Source organism: Achroia grisella, unplaced genomic scaffold (assembly GCF_030625045.1).
Source record: "Achroia grisella isolate CSIRO2021 unplaced genomic scaffold, CSIRO_AGI_Agris_v1 utg511, whole genome shotgun sequence".
Lineage (NCBI taxonomy): Eukaryota > Metazoa > Arthropoda > Insecta > Lepidoptera > Pyralidae > Achroia > Achroia grisella.
Genome location: NW_026712905.1, coordinates 1,371,780 through 1,386,634, shown reverse-complemented (window position 1 = coordinate 1,386,634; position 14,855 = coordinate 1,371,780). Strand labels below are relative to the sequence as shown.

General features: G+C 33.4%; 2 protein-coding genes across 2 annotated transcripts in view; one reads left to right on the top strand and one right to left on the bottom strand.

Annotated features, from left to right (window-relative positions):
• Positions 1 to 510: 510 nt before the first annotated feature.
• On the top strand, positions 511 to 13,120 carry LOC131846629 (FHF complex subunit HOOK interacting protein 2A-like). The gene is made up of 13 exons (XM_059195981.1): positions 511 to 789; positions 2,169 to 2,309; positions 2,636 to 2,857; positions 3,561 to 3,971; positions 4,609 to 4,802; positions 5,382 to 5,487; positions 6,275 to 6,431; positions 7,102 to 7,223; positions 7,718 to 7,887; positions 8,708 to 8,833; positions 10,904 to 10,994; positions 11,730 to 12,292; positions 12,950 to 13,120. The coding sequence occupies exons 1-13, from the start codon at positions 745 to 747 to the stop codon at positions 13,059 to 13,061; spliced, it is 2,460 nt and encodes an 819-aa protein (XP_059051964.1). The 5' UTR covers positions 511 to 744; the 3' UTR covers positions 13,062 to 13,120.
• Positions 10,938 to 14,855, bottom strand: part of LOC131846630 (phosphatidylinositol 4-kinase type 2-beta) — a 29,759-nt gene continuing 25,841 nt past the window's right edge. The window contains exon 12 of the mRNA XM_059195982.1: positions 10,938 to 10,998. The gene's annotated coding sequence lies outside the window, so the exon portion shown is untranslated. The remainder of the gene's footprint in view (positions 10,999 to 14,855) is intronic.

Below are 14,855 nucleotides of genomic sequence, written 5' to 3'. Positions count from 1 at the left end.
AATCACTACAGTTCACCTACTTATCTGGTTGGTATTTAAAATACTTAAAGTGCAAAAAAAATATTAACCTCAAATTATTAATTAAATATCGCTAAATTCCAATAAAATTTGCTTATTGAACTACAAATAAATGGAATATTAAATTACTTTACAAGAAATTGAATAACAAGATAAAGACGACAAATAATGAAAACAGAATGATTGACAGCTACCTTAACAGACAGATTGACAGATTAAACTATATCACAGATCACTGTACACTAATATACTTGATGTAGATAACGTAAAAATAGTAGTGTATAATAATATAATAAATAGAGTGAAAAGCGTAATATTTATATATATATATAAGAAAACTGCGGAATAAAACATGGGCAAAATGTCTGTCGCCACGATGAAAGCTACAGATTTACTTTACTATAAAAATTAAAAAGTACTCTATGGTCAGTAGCCTGACTGACAGTAGAGTTTATGGTTGATTGACTTCCCGTTTCCATATTTACACAAAAATAAAATTACTCTGTATTTTCAATTTATTATTTTTATTAATTAAATACTTCTTAAATTGAATTCAAATAAGAGACTAAATTTAACATTGTACATATTTATTTTGTGGTTTGTAGGAGATAGTGTTCAGTGTACGTCATGTGTACGATATATATGTGATGATTTAGTAGGCTAACATTTGCATATAGTGAAATCTTTAAAGTAGCTGGTATTCGCCCTACCAATGAAATTATAAAAATGCTGAGCAGATTCTCTGATGTGTTGCAGACGGCTGCTGATGTTGTAAGTAATAAATATATTGCTGTTTTGTTTGAAACTGACAAATTAATAAATAACAAGGTATTCAAATAATAAATGAATACAAACAGTACCCTAACCTCAGTATTAACTAAAAGGACTTGTAATGATCTATTAAAAAATTGTAAAAAAATTGTACCTACCTAAATTGTACCTCGTCTCGGACTTAGAAAATTGTATTTTGACTTAGGGATTACTACCCTAAGTCAAAATACAATTTTCTAAACAACAAAACATATGAAACACCCCCCTGACTACAATATCAGGTGGGGTAATTAGAAGCATTGTCAACTGTCCATGTTGTGGTGATTTTTCTAATACTATTTGTATCTAAGCTACCTATTCATACAGGAGTAAGAAAGGGTATATTATGCCTCTAACTCAGTAACATTTTACTAATAACTAATCATGTCTGATATTATTTCTGAAAGTGAATAATTTGTTTCATACAAAAATAAAAATGTATTATTTATTACAAAGAATCGGCAACCCTATACATTGGTACTCAATCAAAAATAGCCGATGTTTTTGATTAATGAATGCTAAGAAGGGCATGTACCTAAAAATAAGACATGTCTCTAATTCTCAGTCATTAAAACAATGTTACATATTTTCCTATTATGATAGGATTTTTGACAGCTTATGTTAGGGCTGTGTCTTTTATTATTATTGTGTTTTTATATAAGAATATTAAACCCATTTTTTCGAAAAATATATATTTGTTTAAACCATATGGTTTCAAGGAAAGTTGTAGAGCAAAAGTTGTTACTTCCTTTACCCTTTTTGACTAATCCTTTGGTATTAAAAAAAAACCTATTACAATTTTGAATGGATAAAAGGGATACTAATTAGTCCTGAATAGCCAATAAAACTAGTGGACGTAATTAATATCTATAATATGAAAACTTTGACATGACATGAACGGTGAAGTGGCCGGTGTCCGCCGCTGGCTGCCATCTTCAATGCAACAACTCCAATGCTGCAACCTGTGGTAGCAGTGCATGTGTGTGTAGTCAGATATATTATTGTCCAATTAATATGTATACAGTAATTCTTTTACTTATGTTCTTTTAATATCTGACAGTGTAAAACCTATTATAATGACTAATTATAGTTGTGATATAGTGATGCAAATCAGTATGTTCGATGCCAGTGTATGTTTTATCTAATGACACATAGGTCACACACTTGTTAATATATATAATGTTAGTAATTGGTCTAAGGTAGAGTAAATCAAGATGTAACAGTTAATATACAAGTTCCACCCTACTGTGTGTGTTTACTCTCACCACTGCTTCTGTCATCACATAGTTACAAATTGGGTTTTCTGTATCATTCCACATTTTTCTCTGTATTACTTGTAGCTGGCTCCTCCAGCAACGAGGTTGGAAGACTTTGAGTACCACTGGAAGATGATACTAAACTTTTATCAGAACTATGATGATAACAGTAAAGTTCACATTGAAGATACAAGAATACCCCATCATTTGCATCAAATGTTACAGGTAAACTCTGCAAAAATGTGAATAATCAGTTTAAAATCTATATATAATCTTATTGAGATACTTTTTTTAAAAAATGTGATTATTTTAATTACTTGTATTTCTCTTCAACTATTTTCACTGCATATTAATTTAAATGTTGCAATTCTATTACTGTATACTCTTTTTAAATTGTCCTGGTTTTTCTGACATCATCACATCCTGGTGTCGTATATTTGGTATTGGCAACCCAAAATGAATAATATATAGTGACAGTTGCTACTTACCATTAGGTGGCCCCTGAACTTGTTTGTCATTTCAATTAATTAAAAACTACAATATCAATTCAGCTAATAGTGGATGAAGAAAAGGAGCAGCATGGTGGCACAGTTGGGCCGTGTCTGGAAGCGATAGTGCAGCGTTCCGTTTGCGTGTTGGACGCGCTGACAGCCCTAGCTGCGGCCGACCGTCCGCCCGGCGCTCGCGCACTCGCTCTCACCACGGGCACCGCGCTACTACGCCGCACGCGACAACCCTGTGTAAATAGTGCACATGTATACAGGCCTTTGCAGGTATAAACATAAATATATAGACATTGTGCATTAAACTTTTTAAACAACTGAAACAAACATTATATATATGGATATTTATATACATGATAATGCTCTTAATAATTAAGATTTCCGGTTTTTCGACACTGTTACAAACCTAAAGAATCTTTCATTCTTTTTCGGTAAGATAAGTCAGAACCATCATCATCTTTCAAAGTTTCTAACATGATACTTGACATAATATTTTACTTAAAATTTCAGTGTTTACTAGTATTTAAATTGAATGTAATAGAGGCAACCCTATTGCTGTCTCGTAGACTAGAACGGTATTTACTAATACTAGATGTCTTACTCTTGATTAAAATAATATTTTATAAGGCTAAAACTGCCTACAATATTACCGAATTTCCAGAGCTGGGCACCGTTAATAAAATAGTTAACGTTGTTAATCGTTAATCCGCTAAAAAAAGTTAGCTTCGTTAAACGTTAAAGCATTACATTTCAGAAGAATTAACGCAAGTTAATGCCCAGGTATGCTAATCTCTAATATCATAAGATGATTGAGTAAGTAAGGTAATTGAAAAGAAATTACTTAAAATTCAAAAGTGACGTCTATAAAAGAAATGACTTCATGGTTTGTGAAACAAGATACAAATTAAATCCAAACAACAGTTTATTGGGAACTTAAATTCTGCATTTAAATTCTATAAATATTTCTTTACAGAGAATGTTAATCCAATGCAATGAAAACCCAGCATCACCAACTGAAAAAGAGGAAGTGGAACTCCTCCTCACACTATGCGGTCTTGTCAGAAAGGAGCCTGGCTTAGCTAACATATTCACCACACCATTTGTAGAAGATAGAGCGAGCTTGTTAAGCATACCAGAAGATATACAGAAGTTAATACCAATAAAGACGAAAGTCCAAACACCAAAGAAGAATCCACTTTTCGAAGTTGAATTACCTGCAAACCCTTTTAAGAATGTTTCTATAGTTAGAACTAATGGTAGTGATTGTAATACAACACATAGCAGTTTAGCTGATGACGCGTCGTATAAAAGTCAGAAAACTGTATATGAAGATAACGATAAGTTTTTATTGATTGATTTGTTGCTGTCGTATTTAAATAGTGCTGTAAGTATATCTTAATATCAATATCATTCTAATTTGGAAATTAGTGGCAATTTTTATATCTGTAGTAAAAGCAATGGAACAAGACCAGAGAACAGAGACTATAAATAAGCAAACAAGCAATATAATAATAGGACAACCTACAGTTAGTGGGGTGCCTTACCTATATCAGCTAGAAGAGTGTTGTAGTGAAATTTCAGGGTGTGGCACCAAACATGACATCTTTATACTTAGAAGTGGTGACAAAGGGAATCGCACATATCATTTATTGTTACATTCAATGTTGTACACATACATTTATTTGCCACTTTATATCAGGTAGGGTGTAACTAATTTCATAAAAAAAGTAGCTTAGTTAGCTACTTCTGTAGTCTCTTAATATACAAAGGAAACATCAGACCAATGCAAACAATATTTGTTAATACAAATGTTTGTGCCGTGCGAGGAATCGAAGCCGAGACCTCTAGAAGTAAATCGGTGTGCTAAACCAATAGGTCAATGTGGCCATTGATAATGTAAAATGAATCCGCAAAATACCGGAGTTGCGGCATATGCTAAGCGGAGACCTATTTCGTACCAAAACTAGCATATAACTGTGTACATGTATTTGTATTAATAATTGAACATTAGATATTTTCAGGATAATCAAGTAGTACTCCGCGCGTGTGAGGGTATAATGATAGTGTCCTCACTACCAGAAGACGATATAGCTAACCTGGTCACCAGCTGCAGCCCGGCCTGCGAAACAATAGTTGAGAAGCTGGTAGAGAAGTATAAATGCATTCCAGATGACACGGACCCCACCGATGTTGATAATTTAAATATAACGTGGGCGTAAGTACATTTATTTTTTATTAATGTTGCAGTAGACAATTATGTTATTAATATTATAAACGCGAAAGTTTGTGACTATGGATGGATGTTAGTTACTCTATCACTCAGAAACTACTGAACGGATTTAGATGAAACTTTACAGCAACACAACTTATGCAGCAAAATAACACTGGCTATATTTTTTTATTGAAATTTAACGCGGGTGAAACCGCGGGCGTAGTTAGTGATATAATAAATTCACAGACATTTTTTTTATCTTTATTCCTCTAGTCGTATTTACGTGACACATTAACATACAAAAATGTTTTCGCAATATGATAATTTTAAAATATCTTAACTTATTTTCATATACTATTTGTGTTGCTACGTGCATCGCCTAATATTTCTCTCATATTCTTACTTTCTACCCAAAGGTTATCTGGAAGAAATTGCTTAGAGACTACCTTTTGTACTACTTTATTAAATTATTTTATAACTTATTTTATATAAATGCTTAAAGTATTGTAGTAACTAGTAATATAATGTAAAAATAAATAATGTATTCAGCAAGGAAAATAAAACAAAGCTGTCTCTTTTTAGATATGTTGCACATGATTATGGAGACAAGAGCTTCAACAGATTTCACGGGTACAGAGAGTTGACGAGCTTCTTTTCATGGTTGGATTACTGCGACACCCTCATGAAGGTAAGTCCTGACCTCCACGCATCAACCTAATATTATCTGACTTTACACATACGTTGTTTCACGTAGGAATATGCTATCACGAAAGAAAGAATCTGCATGTAAATGTAGACAAAGAGAACGAAAAAGACTACGCGCGTCCCCAATTCGCATAGTCTTGCGTTCTTCAATGGTTTTAGCGTCTTTTTATAATAATTAACTAATATTTCAAAATGGAAGACATCTGTCTATAAAGTAAAAGTATAGTCATAGAGTTATTGATAATTTATAAATGTTAACGAATCATCTAAAATAAAATCTAGAATAAAAAAATGAACGATTTGAAACATACGCGTTATCACGCGTGAAAGAGTGATCACAAAAACGAGTAAAATGCAATCAGACACGATTGATCTCGCTGGTTTTCCCGCGCTAAATCGAGCGCGCTCCTGATTGCGTGGGAAAGAATGTGTCGTTTATACGATGACAGTTATTTGCATGCACATTATTTCCTACGTGAAAGCGGATTCGCGCGTATGTACATTCTTTCTTGCGTGAAAGCCGATTGGTACGTGAAAGAGCGTAGGTGTAAAGGCAGCTGTAGAGGGTACCTCGTCAGCAAAAGTAAGCAAAGCTCCTACTCCCTCTGCCCATGCTTACGTAAACATTTTTCACTTAATGTATTGTTTTTTAACAAAGACAATGTGAGAGTTGACTTTCGTGTAAACAAGTAAGTAACTACGATGACGTAATCATCCAAACGTAATCCCATAATGCTTACGTAACACTTGATCGGCCCCTAATGGAGCAGGAGTGCCACCCGGACATCGCGGTGCACCTGTCGCGCACGTTCCGCGCGGGGTTCCTGGAGGCGGCGGCGGAGGCCGGGGGCGCGCGCCGCGCCGCGCTCTGCGCCGCGCTGCTCGCCAAGACACTCAAGGTCGTCGACGCGCCGCACCTGCTCATCGGTGAGACTGACGACTAACAAACGTACTAACCACGCACTGCCAAACGAACGCCGTACCATGTAGAGCACCAGGGGTGTCACGATACGCCACACCAATTCGACGGTGAGACTCCGCACTTACACTACATAGTACCGAACAACCACCCGGACGGACATTGCGGTGCACCTGTCGCGCACGTTCCTGGATCAGCCGCGCTGCTGGCCAAGACGCTAAAGGTCGTCGACGCGCCGCAGTTGCTCAATGATGAAACTCAGCACTTACCCTACTAAACAAACACAAAAACTATACAGTGGCAAACCACCGTACAATACAGAAGACCAGAGATGTCGCAATTCCTTTTTTTAGTTTGAGAGCCTTATCCTGTCTAATACCTCCCGTAACCGATATATATGAGTTTCTCTGTCTGGACCTGTTACACAAATGTTATCTAACCAGTAGTTTACACCTTCAAATCCTATTAAAAGTGTTTCCATAGTACGCGAAAATAACTGGTGCATTAGTTAGACCTCAACGCGTAAATACATAAAAAAAAAACAATAAACATACTACCGTAAAAGTATATTTTTGGACAATAGAACCTTCATAATGTTGTAACTTTAATTTAATTATAGTCGAACTTCGACCATAAAGTGACCACTAGTTATTACTAAATGTTGATTGCAATGTTCAGAATTCTCCAACTGGTTGGTTGGTGAGGGTGAAGTGTCGGAGTGGCCCCTACTTCACACCCTCATAAGCAACTGTCTCACAGACAACTATGACCTGACTCTGGAAACTCTACGCTTCTTCGAGGTAAGTCTACGTGTGAAATAATTCGATATTACGTGCGACTTCGGCTGCTTTTTAAAGATAAAATTTGACCTGGAAATATAGTAATATATATATGCAAAATTTCCGTTATGAGCACCTGGGTGAAACCGGGACGCGGCACTATAAAATATTATTAATATATTCATTCTAATATTATGGACGAGGAAGTATTACTGTCACTCTGCCCGTATCATTCTTTGCACAACTAACAGGTTGAACGGATTTCAATTAAAATTTGATATGAAGACATTCATATGTCTTCATATCAAATTATATATTTATCTATTATATAATTATCCTATATATTATATATGTATATATATATCATATGGCATCAGGACCATGGATACGTAGGCAATTAAGGGACGAAATAAAGTGTGAAAATTTGTGTAACAGCTAGCATTTTATACATAATTTCAACATTCACGTATCTATCATAAAAATATTAATTTGAATACATAAAAAAACAATTACAGACGATAATCGAAAAGGGCACGGAGCACATGATCCACAGACTAGTGTTGTCGCGCGTGTGCACTCGCGGGTACCTCGCGCACCACGCGCCGCACTCGCCGCCGCCCACCGACGACGACGAGCGAGACAGACTCAACGACCTCTCCACCTGGAGGGAGCGAGAGAGGAACAGGTGGGTACTATAGTAATGCGGATTAAGAGCGTTCATTGTCGAATAAATAGAAATACTGTTTATCCAAAAATGACAATGTCAAAAATAATTGTATTAAGTTGTAGTTTCTTTGTTTATTTCAGCCTGTAGAACGGGCAAGAAATTTGCCTATAGCTCTTATAAAAAATTCAACCAAATAACACAAATTCATAAAAGAAAAATATCTTACACTGAGGTAGACTATGTTAAAAGTCATTTACCTATGTACCTATGTCTGCTCTACTTTAGCCACCATGCAGCTTTTTGTTTTAAGATTTGTTTCAATGGAAGGTATAAATACGGCTACGAAATAATATGGTATGAAATCTTGACCCTCCATACAATCACATGAGTGGTCATCATAAAAATATGATGACCATGGTGCTGTTCATGTATATAAGCGTCGATTACCACTTACCTTCAACTTGTTTGCTTGATTGAAGATATATCTTAAATGCAATATTTCTAACTTCTCTCAACAACATGATAATGTGAAGCCTGCGTTGCCTTATATAGGTGAAAGTCGTTTGTCTTAAACAAGCTTTTAAACAAATTTGAGCAGCCGTGTGGCAAACACGGCTGCTCAAATTTGATTAAATTTTAAAAATAAAAAATAGATATGTAATTTTATTCACATACTTTTATTAAAAAATAAGAGTGTATTAATTACTTGAATTTAATTTCACCTATTTTCACTATGTATTAACTCTATTACTGTCTCCTGTTTTGAAAGGAATTGTCCTGGTTCAACACTGGTTTTTAAATTTGGGTTTGGCAACTCTAATATATGGCCATGTTTCAGGGAGGCGATGAAGCAGCTACAGCACGAAGGTCACGTGAATGAACAGATCAACGATATACTCACACACGAAGGTGTCGATATCACTGATCACAACGAGAGTGAGAACATACACAGAATTATCAATAGGTATGTATATATTTTAATATATATAACATAATAATAATATATCAGGACAATTCACACACCGCCATCTAGTCCCACGCTAAGCAGAGCTTGTGTTATGGGTACTAGACATCGGATATGCGAGCAAATACATATATACATTTTGTAAATACATAAATGTATATGGAAAACACTTATCAGGTCCTTACAAACAATTATACTTATTAATTCAAATCTTTGTACCCTACGAGGACTCGAACCCGCGACTATCTCCCGCTATATAAGGCGGTGAGCTAAACCGGTAGATCACCGAGGTTATCATTCATACAGGGTAAGAAAATATTTCTATCCCTTGCCCCTGAAATACGACGACCTGAACCGAGAATCGAAACCCCAACGGTACCCTCAGATTGTAGTTGTATCCGTCAGGCAGGAGTTAGTCTTCAGCCGTTCCATAAGCCCTTCCGAGGGTTTGGAGATGTCCCTCTTTTCGTCCAATAATGCTGTAAAGGACAGCTTTGGCCTGGAAGCTAGCATTATAATAGAATTAGAACTTTTTTAAGTTATTGATTAGTTTGAAATATATGTAAATGAATCAATTAAAATTATTAATTCCTGGTGATTTGCCATGATGGGCTAAATTCTGCCCTTCTAGTTATAATTTAGCGCATGCAGTAACGCCATTCCATAATCATGTCCTTGATGGGCTAGCGGTCCTGACTTCTTCCTCATCCTATAATGCTTCCCCTTCAGTTTAATTTAGCTCTGGCATTAGCACAGTGCCATATTCATCCAAAAAATAATCTTTATAATTTGTTTATATTTATGATGTTAGCAGTTAAATGAATAGATTTTTATATTTTTTTATTTTTCATACCTCGTTTTAGGCGACTTGAGCTGCTCAAAGCTAAAATAGAAGAAATAATGGCTGAAGATAACATTCCCACCGGAGATTCAGTACAATAAATATTATTTAGAAAGACTATTAGAATAGGTATTATTATTTTAGGAATTAATAGATGTACGTCTGTAATTATTGTAATATATATAGTTATAATATAGACGCGCCATAATGTTAATCAAAGAATCCAATCGGCCATTTTGTGAAATGATAAATACAATATTTATGTACAAAAATTATGCCATGAGATTATTTTTTCTAAATTTGTTAAGTATAAATAAAGTATTATATATTTTGATAGGTAAATAAAATTATTTTAATATTAAAGGTGTCCATTTTAAAAGTTATTATTTAAGCGCCAGATGTCGCTAATATTTTAATAATTAGAATAAATTATAATGTTCATTTATATGTATCGAATATGTTTTCAAGAAATATATTTTCAATGGAAGGGATATTTTAAACAGTTACTATTTCTTTTGGGTGTATTTTTTTATAATTTTAATTTTATTTATTTATTGAATTGTGTTTGATGTATTACAATTTTTGCTGCTAACAAATTCGTTAACACTATAAAAAAAGATTGTTCCAACAGTATAGAACGCAACCTGCCCTTAAAAAGCTTCAAAGTATGTATTGTCTTTAAACTATTAGGCAAAGAGTTATAAAGCCTTACTTGGAAACCTTCACCATGCTTCACAATAGTAAGAGTCGGTTTTACAATGCTATTTTATTTGTATTTACCAAGTTAAGTGGTTAAAACTCAAAATTACCGTATAAAAATCTTGCCTATCTAATAAAACGAATCTGAACACAAACAGTAACTAGGTCGGTCAGTCTGTCAAGACATGTCGTAGTAAGATAATTACTTAATATTTTTTTATTATTGAGATTTTCGTCTATGGTAGAGTGATTATATTTTTTTATTTAATAAGTTAAAGGAAGAATATGAAGAAAACAAAATATTTTATTTGGTGCTCAAATTTAATAAATTGTTTTATAAGTATATTATAAAGAGCTTATGGGTACTTATATTTTAGTTTTATAATTGTGTGATAATTTATAATCTATATGCCGTAAGGATCTGTGATTGTTGTACATTTTTGAATGATTTATTTTTACGATGTATTTGTTACATATCATTAAATGTTTTATGAGTAAACAGTTGTTTTATTGGCCCCTTTTTCTTGCAGTTTCCTGTTGCTGCTGCCCCGCGCGATTCTCTCCGACCCGGTGGGGTCTGATTATAATCATTACATACACGACGCCCATAGACATTATCAGGTACCTAATACAATAACAAATAATGATAGATAAGATATATAAAACTATTGAGTTAAAAGGCAAACACTCAAGGTACAGTAATATAGAAAAAAATAAGTAAATACACAATTATAAACACAAATAGTGATGAATCTTTTTATTTGCTGTAAAGGGCACACACAAGGTACGAGTTATAAAGAAAATGAGGAAATACGAATGGTCAGTTACAAAATACAATATAAGTGCAATATATAACAATGTAGTGCATTTTTTATGTAATTGATATATTAATAAGTGCACCCGCCTGCGAACCTTGTCTTTTTTTATGTTATTTAATTTAAAGAGAGTAATAGGGAAACATTAGTGTAACACGAACTACGTAAATTTAAAAAAATGCGATGATTACTTCGTAGAGAACTTTAAAACTAATTGCCTAAAATAAAATTACGGTTCAAGAAATCGGTAACGTAGGTACGATACCGATTTCTTGAATCGTAATTTTAGCACTACCACAGTTTGGAACGTTATTAGAATATTTGGCATTTACTCCTGTCAATTTAGTTTCGGAGATTAAAAAGCAGAGCATATGTTATTATAATGGTATGTATGGAGGACATACAGTTACATTCCTATAGTATATATAGTTTGAGTTCAACTTCAAATTAGCAAGTTTGTTACAACAGTTCAAGATTCAACATGCCGCCACTTATTGTGTTTACAAATCGTAGATATTTAATGATATTCACACATTTACAGCTTTGGTTGGACATAACATCAACATTCAATTGGCCAACCGACCACAATTATATCGACAACACAGCCAGTTCCACGCATAGTTACGACAGTCGACCGGAAGCGGATATACACCTAGATGAAGCGTACCAATCGATAAAAACCGATAAACCCAACTCCATCGAAAAAATCGGTAACTACTGGACCGAAGAGAAATGCCAGTTCACGCAAAAACTGGTATTAAAAAGTAAAGATTCCATATCAATGCCTGAAGAAGAGTTTGACGAAGGTCCATTTTTAAAAATGGTGTTCACTTTGCTATCGACCATGCCAACGCAGCCTTATCAAGTGAATTTGCATTTGACATCCATTATTTCGAAGTTAGCACTAATGCCACATCCAAACCTACACGAGTATCTTTTAAATCCAATGTTACAAACTGGGAAAAAGACACCGACTCTATTTAAAATACTCCAGGACTTAGCAAGGAGGTTGACTATGGAGATACCGAGGATAAGAAATTATAAAAGGATTATTGAAAATACGAGGTTGCAGCTGATGAGTGAGGACCCTAGTTATGATGAAAGGTATTGTATTCATTTGTTTTTTATAGCACTACAAACAACAAGGGGACAAACAAGCTTGCAGCTCACCTGATGGTAAGTGATTACCCCCCTCCCTTGAGAATCTGCAACACCAGGGGAATCGCAAGTGCGTTGCCGGCCTTTTAAGAAGGAATGAGCTCATTTCTTGAAGATTTCAATATCGTATCAAGCAAAATTGAACGTCATTGGATATATCAACGCCATAATGTTCATTGAAATTTTTAATTTGTGCCTCTATTTATTTTTTAAATATAACGCCATCTAACGGTAACAATATTGAACTTAAAAAAATAGAAATATAAGTTATGGTGATTTTTTGCTTATGGTGTTTCCTGTTTAGCGTTACTATTGGAATTTGTTTAACTCCATGGTTTCTAACATTATCCATGTTGTGTATTTTTTTATTATTTGTCAAAAAATATATATGTTTTCTTATTAAAAACTATTTAAGACCAATTTTATAAATGTTTTTAGGGCCTTCAAAGTCAAGAGCAAAATCATTTAAATACATAAAACACTTTTAAGAATTTAGTAACTAGTTATTATTCCTTTTTCTATACGATATTAAAATTTGAAATGATTTATTCTTAAGAATGCTTGGACCTATAGTTAATTATGAATACTCGTATATTCTTGCAGAGACGACCACAATCAACTGGTGGAGAGTTTGATAGTTCTAGAAGAATTCTGCAAGGAGTTGGCAGCTATAGCATTCGTCAAGTATCAACATTCGATGCATATTCATAGATAAATTTGTGGCCTTTATTTGTTTGAAGATTATTGGATATACAGAGATTTTGTTGCTATTAATAAAAAATGTTACGTTTCGACAGATGTCTCGTGTCGTTTTGTCTAAATTTTTCTTTTTTTTTTCTTTTCGAATTTCTTCCTTGGCTATACGTAAAGGGTATAAATAGCAAATGAAAACCGAAACCAAAAACTAGGTTTTGTTTAAAAATTGTATCTATATATCAGCTGTCTAGTACCCATACACAAGATCGGCTTAACTTGGGACTAGATGGCGCTGTGTGACTGTCATATGATATTATTATTAATATTGTCACTGGTTTTCTTAACTTTTATGACTAATCCTATAGAATATTGGCAGCAAAACCTCTGTTATCGAATGTCTAAAAACTATTCAATTTAGAATTAAAATCGTACAAGATAGACTCTAGAGTCACATGCATACACAGTAAAAAATACCTTATCTTTTACTCAGGTCAGCGCTTACGAATTTTTGTTATATAATTTTACTAATTGTTTTAATAAATTATTGTTATTGTTTTATTTACTTTGAAATTTTAGCAGGTGGTAGATGTAATGTCTCGCCCTCAATGTGGTGAATGTTTCGCATAGTTTAATAGCTTGAGAAGTCTTTATATAGCTTTTGTGATCTTATATTTCAAAGATGAGGGTAAGAAACTCTCTGTATAAAGTTCGAAAATGTTGAATATTCATATATATTTGTAAATATACCTAAGTACTTTAAATTACAAAATACGTTTAGTTTATTATTGAGTGGAGAAAGGACTAGATTCTGGTTTCATTCGAATGCTCATAAAAATTTACTTAAATCTTTATCAAAATTAGGTTCTTTATATTAGAACTTAATAAGATCCATTAATTTTCAATTTCTTCTCTCCAAATCTGCTAAAAGGAGGCGAGTTAAGTTTTTTCGGTAATGCTCTCGAAACAGAAGGAATTTATTTTAATTATTCATTTTGCAATACATTTTTCCCGCCTATTCCATGTTTTGTTTTATAGAACAAAATATCCTTGTGTTGATTGAATTGTTTCATTGTTTGAACTTTATACAGAGAAGAAATATTACGAATTGGGGTGCTAAATTAATTAAGTAAATTTCACCATAAATTCTAGTCGATGTATTTAACATTCCTGCAAATTGTATCTGTACATAATATTAACTACATTATATATACACATCCAAAATTCGCTATAAAATAAGGAATCAATTGCTATTATATATTTTCATATACCTTCATAATTAATTCTAAACTGTTGTATTACACGTATATATTAATAATAATAATATATTCGCCACAATGCGTAACTGATAAATGTATCCAGTGCAATATATAAAATGTACGTTTAACAAGAATTGTTGTCTAATGTGAATGAATTTAATGATAATATATTCGAATATAGTATTTATTTAATTTCGTTAGATCATGTAAAACGTAGTGATTACTTTCTCAGTGATATCATTGTCACAGATGATGTTCCAATTCTATTTTTAAATTTCAATAATAGAAGTCATAAGGCTATGTGTGGTGTTATTTTGGCTAATGGTAATCCAAACCCAAAATACGTCGCTGGAGCCAAATTAAGAAAAAAACTGTTATTTTTTAACCAAATATTAATAATTTTATTTTTAATATATTAGTGCTCAAATTCATGTTTTTATACTTAGTAGGTTAATTCTGTTGTGAGCATGTCTGTGTCATTAATTTAGTATCTCTTGATAAGTGTTGTTCTGTTCTGTAAAAACCTATAGAATGAAGTGAGACATTTTAAGCTGTTT

What these genes read in the sequence shown, in the direction of transcription:
- LOC131846629 (XM_059195981.1), top strand. Translation starts at nt 745, where the DNA reads ATGCTGAGCAGATTCTCTGATGTGTTGCAGACGGCTGCTGATGTT. An exon ending in ATGTATACAGGCCTTTGCAG is followed by an intron (nt 2,858 to 3,560) that starts GTATAAACATAA and finishes ATTTCTTTACAG; the next exon opens with AGAATGTTAATCCAATGCAA. An exon ending in AAACTCTACGCTTCTTCGAG is followed by an intron (nt 7,224 to 7,717) that starts GTAAGTCTACGT and finishes AAACAATTACAG; the next exon opens with ACGATAATCGAAAAGGGCAC.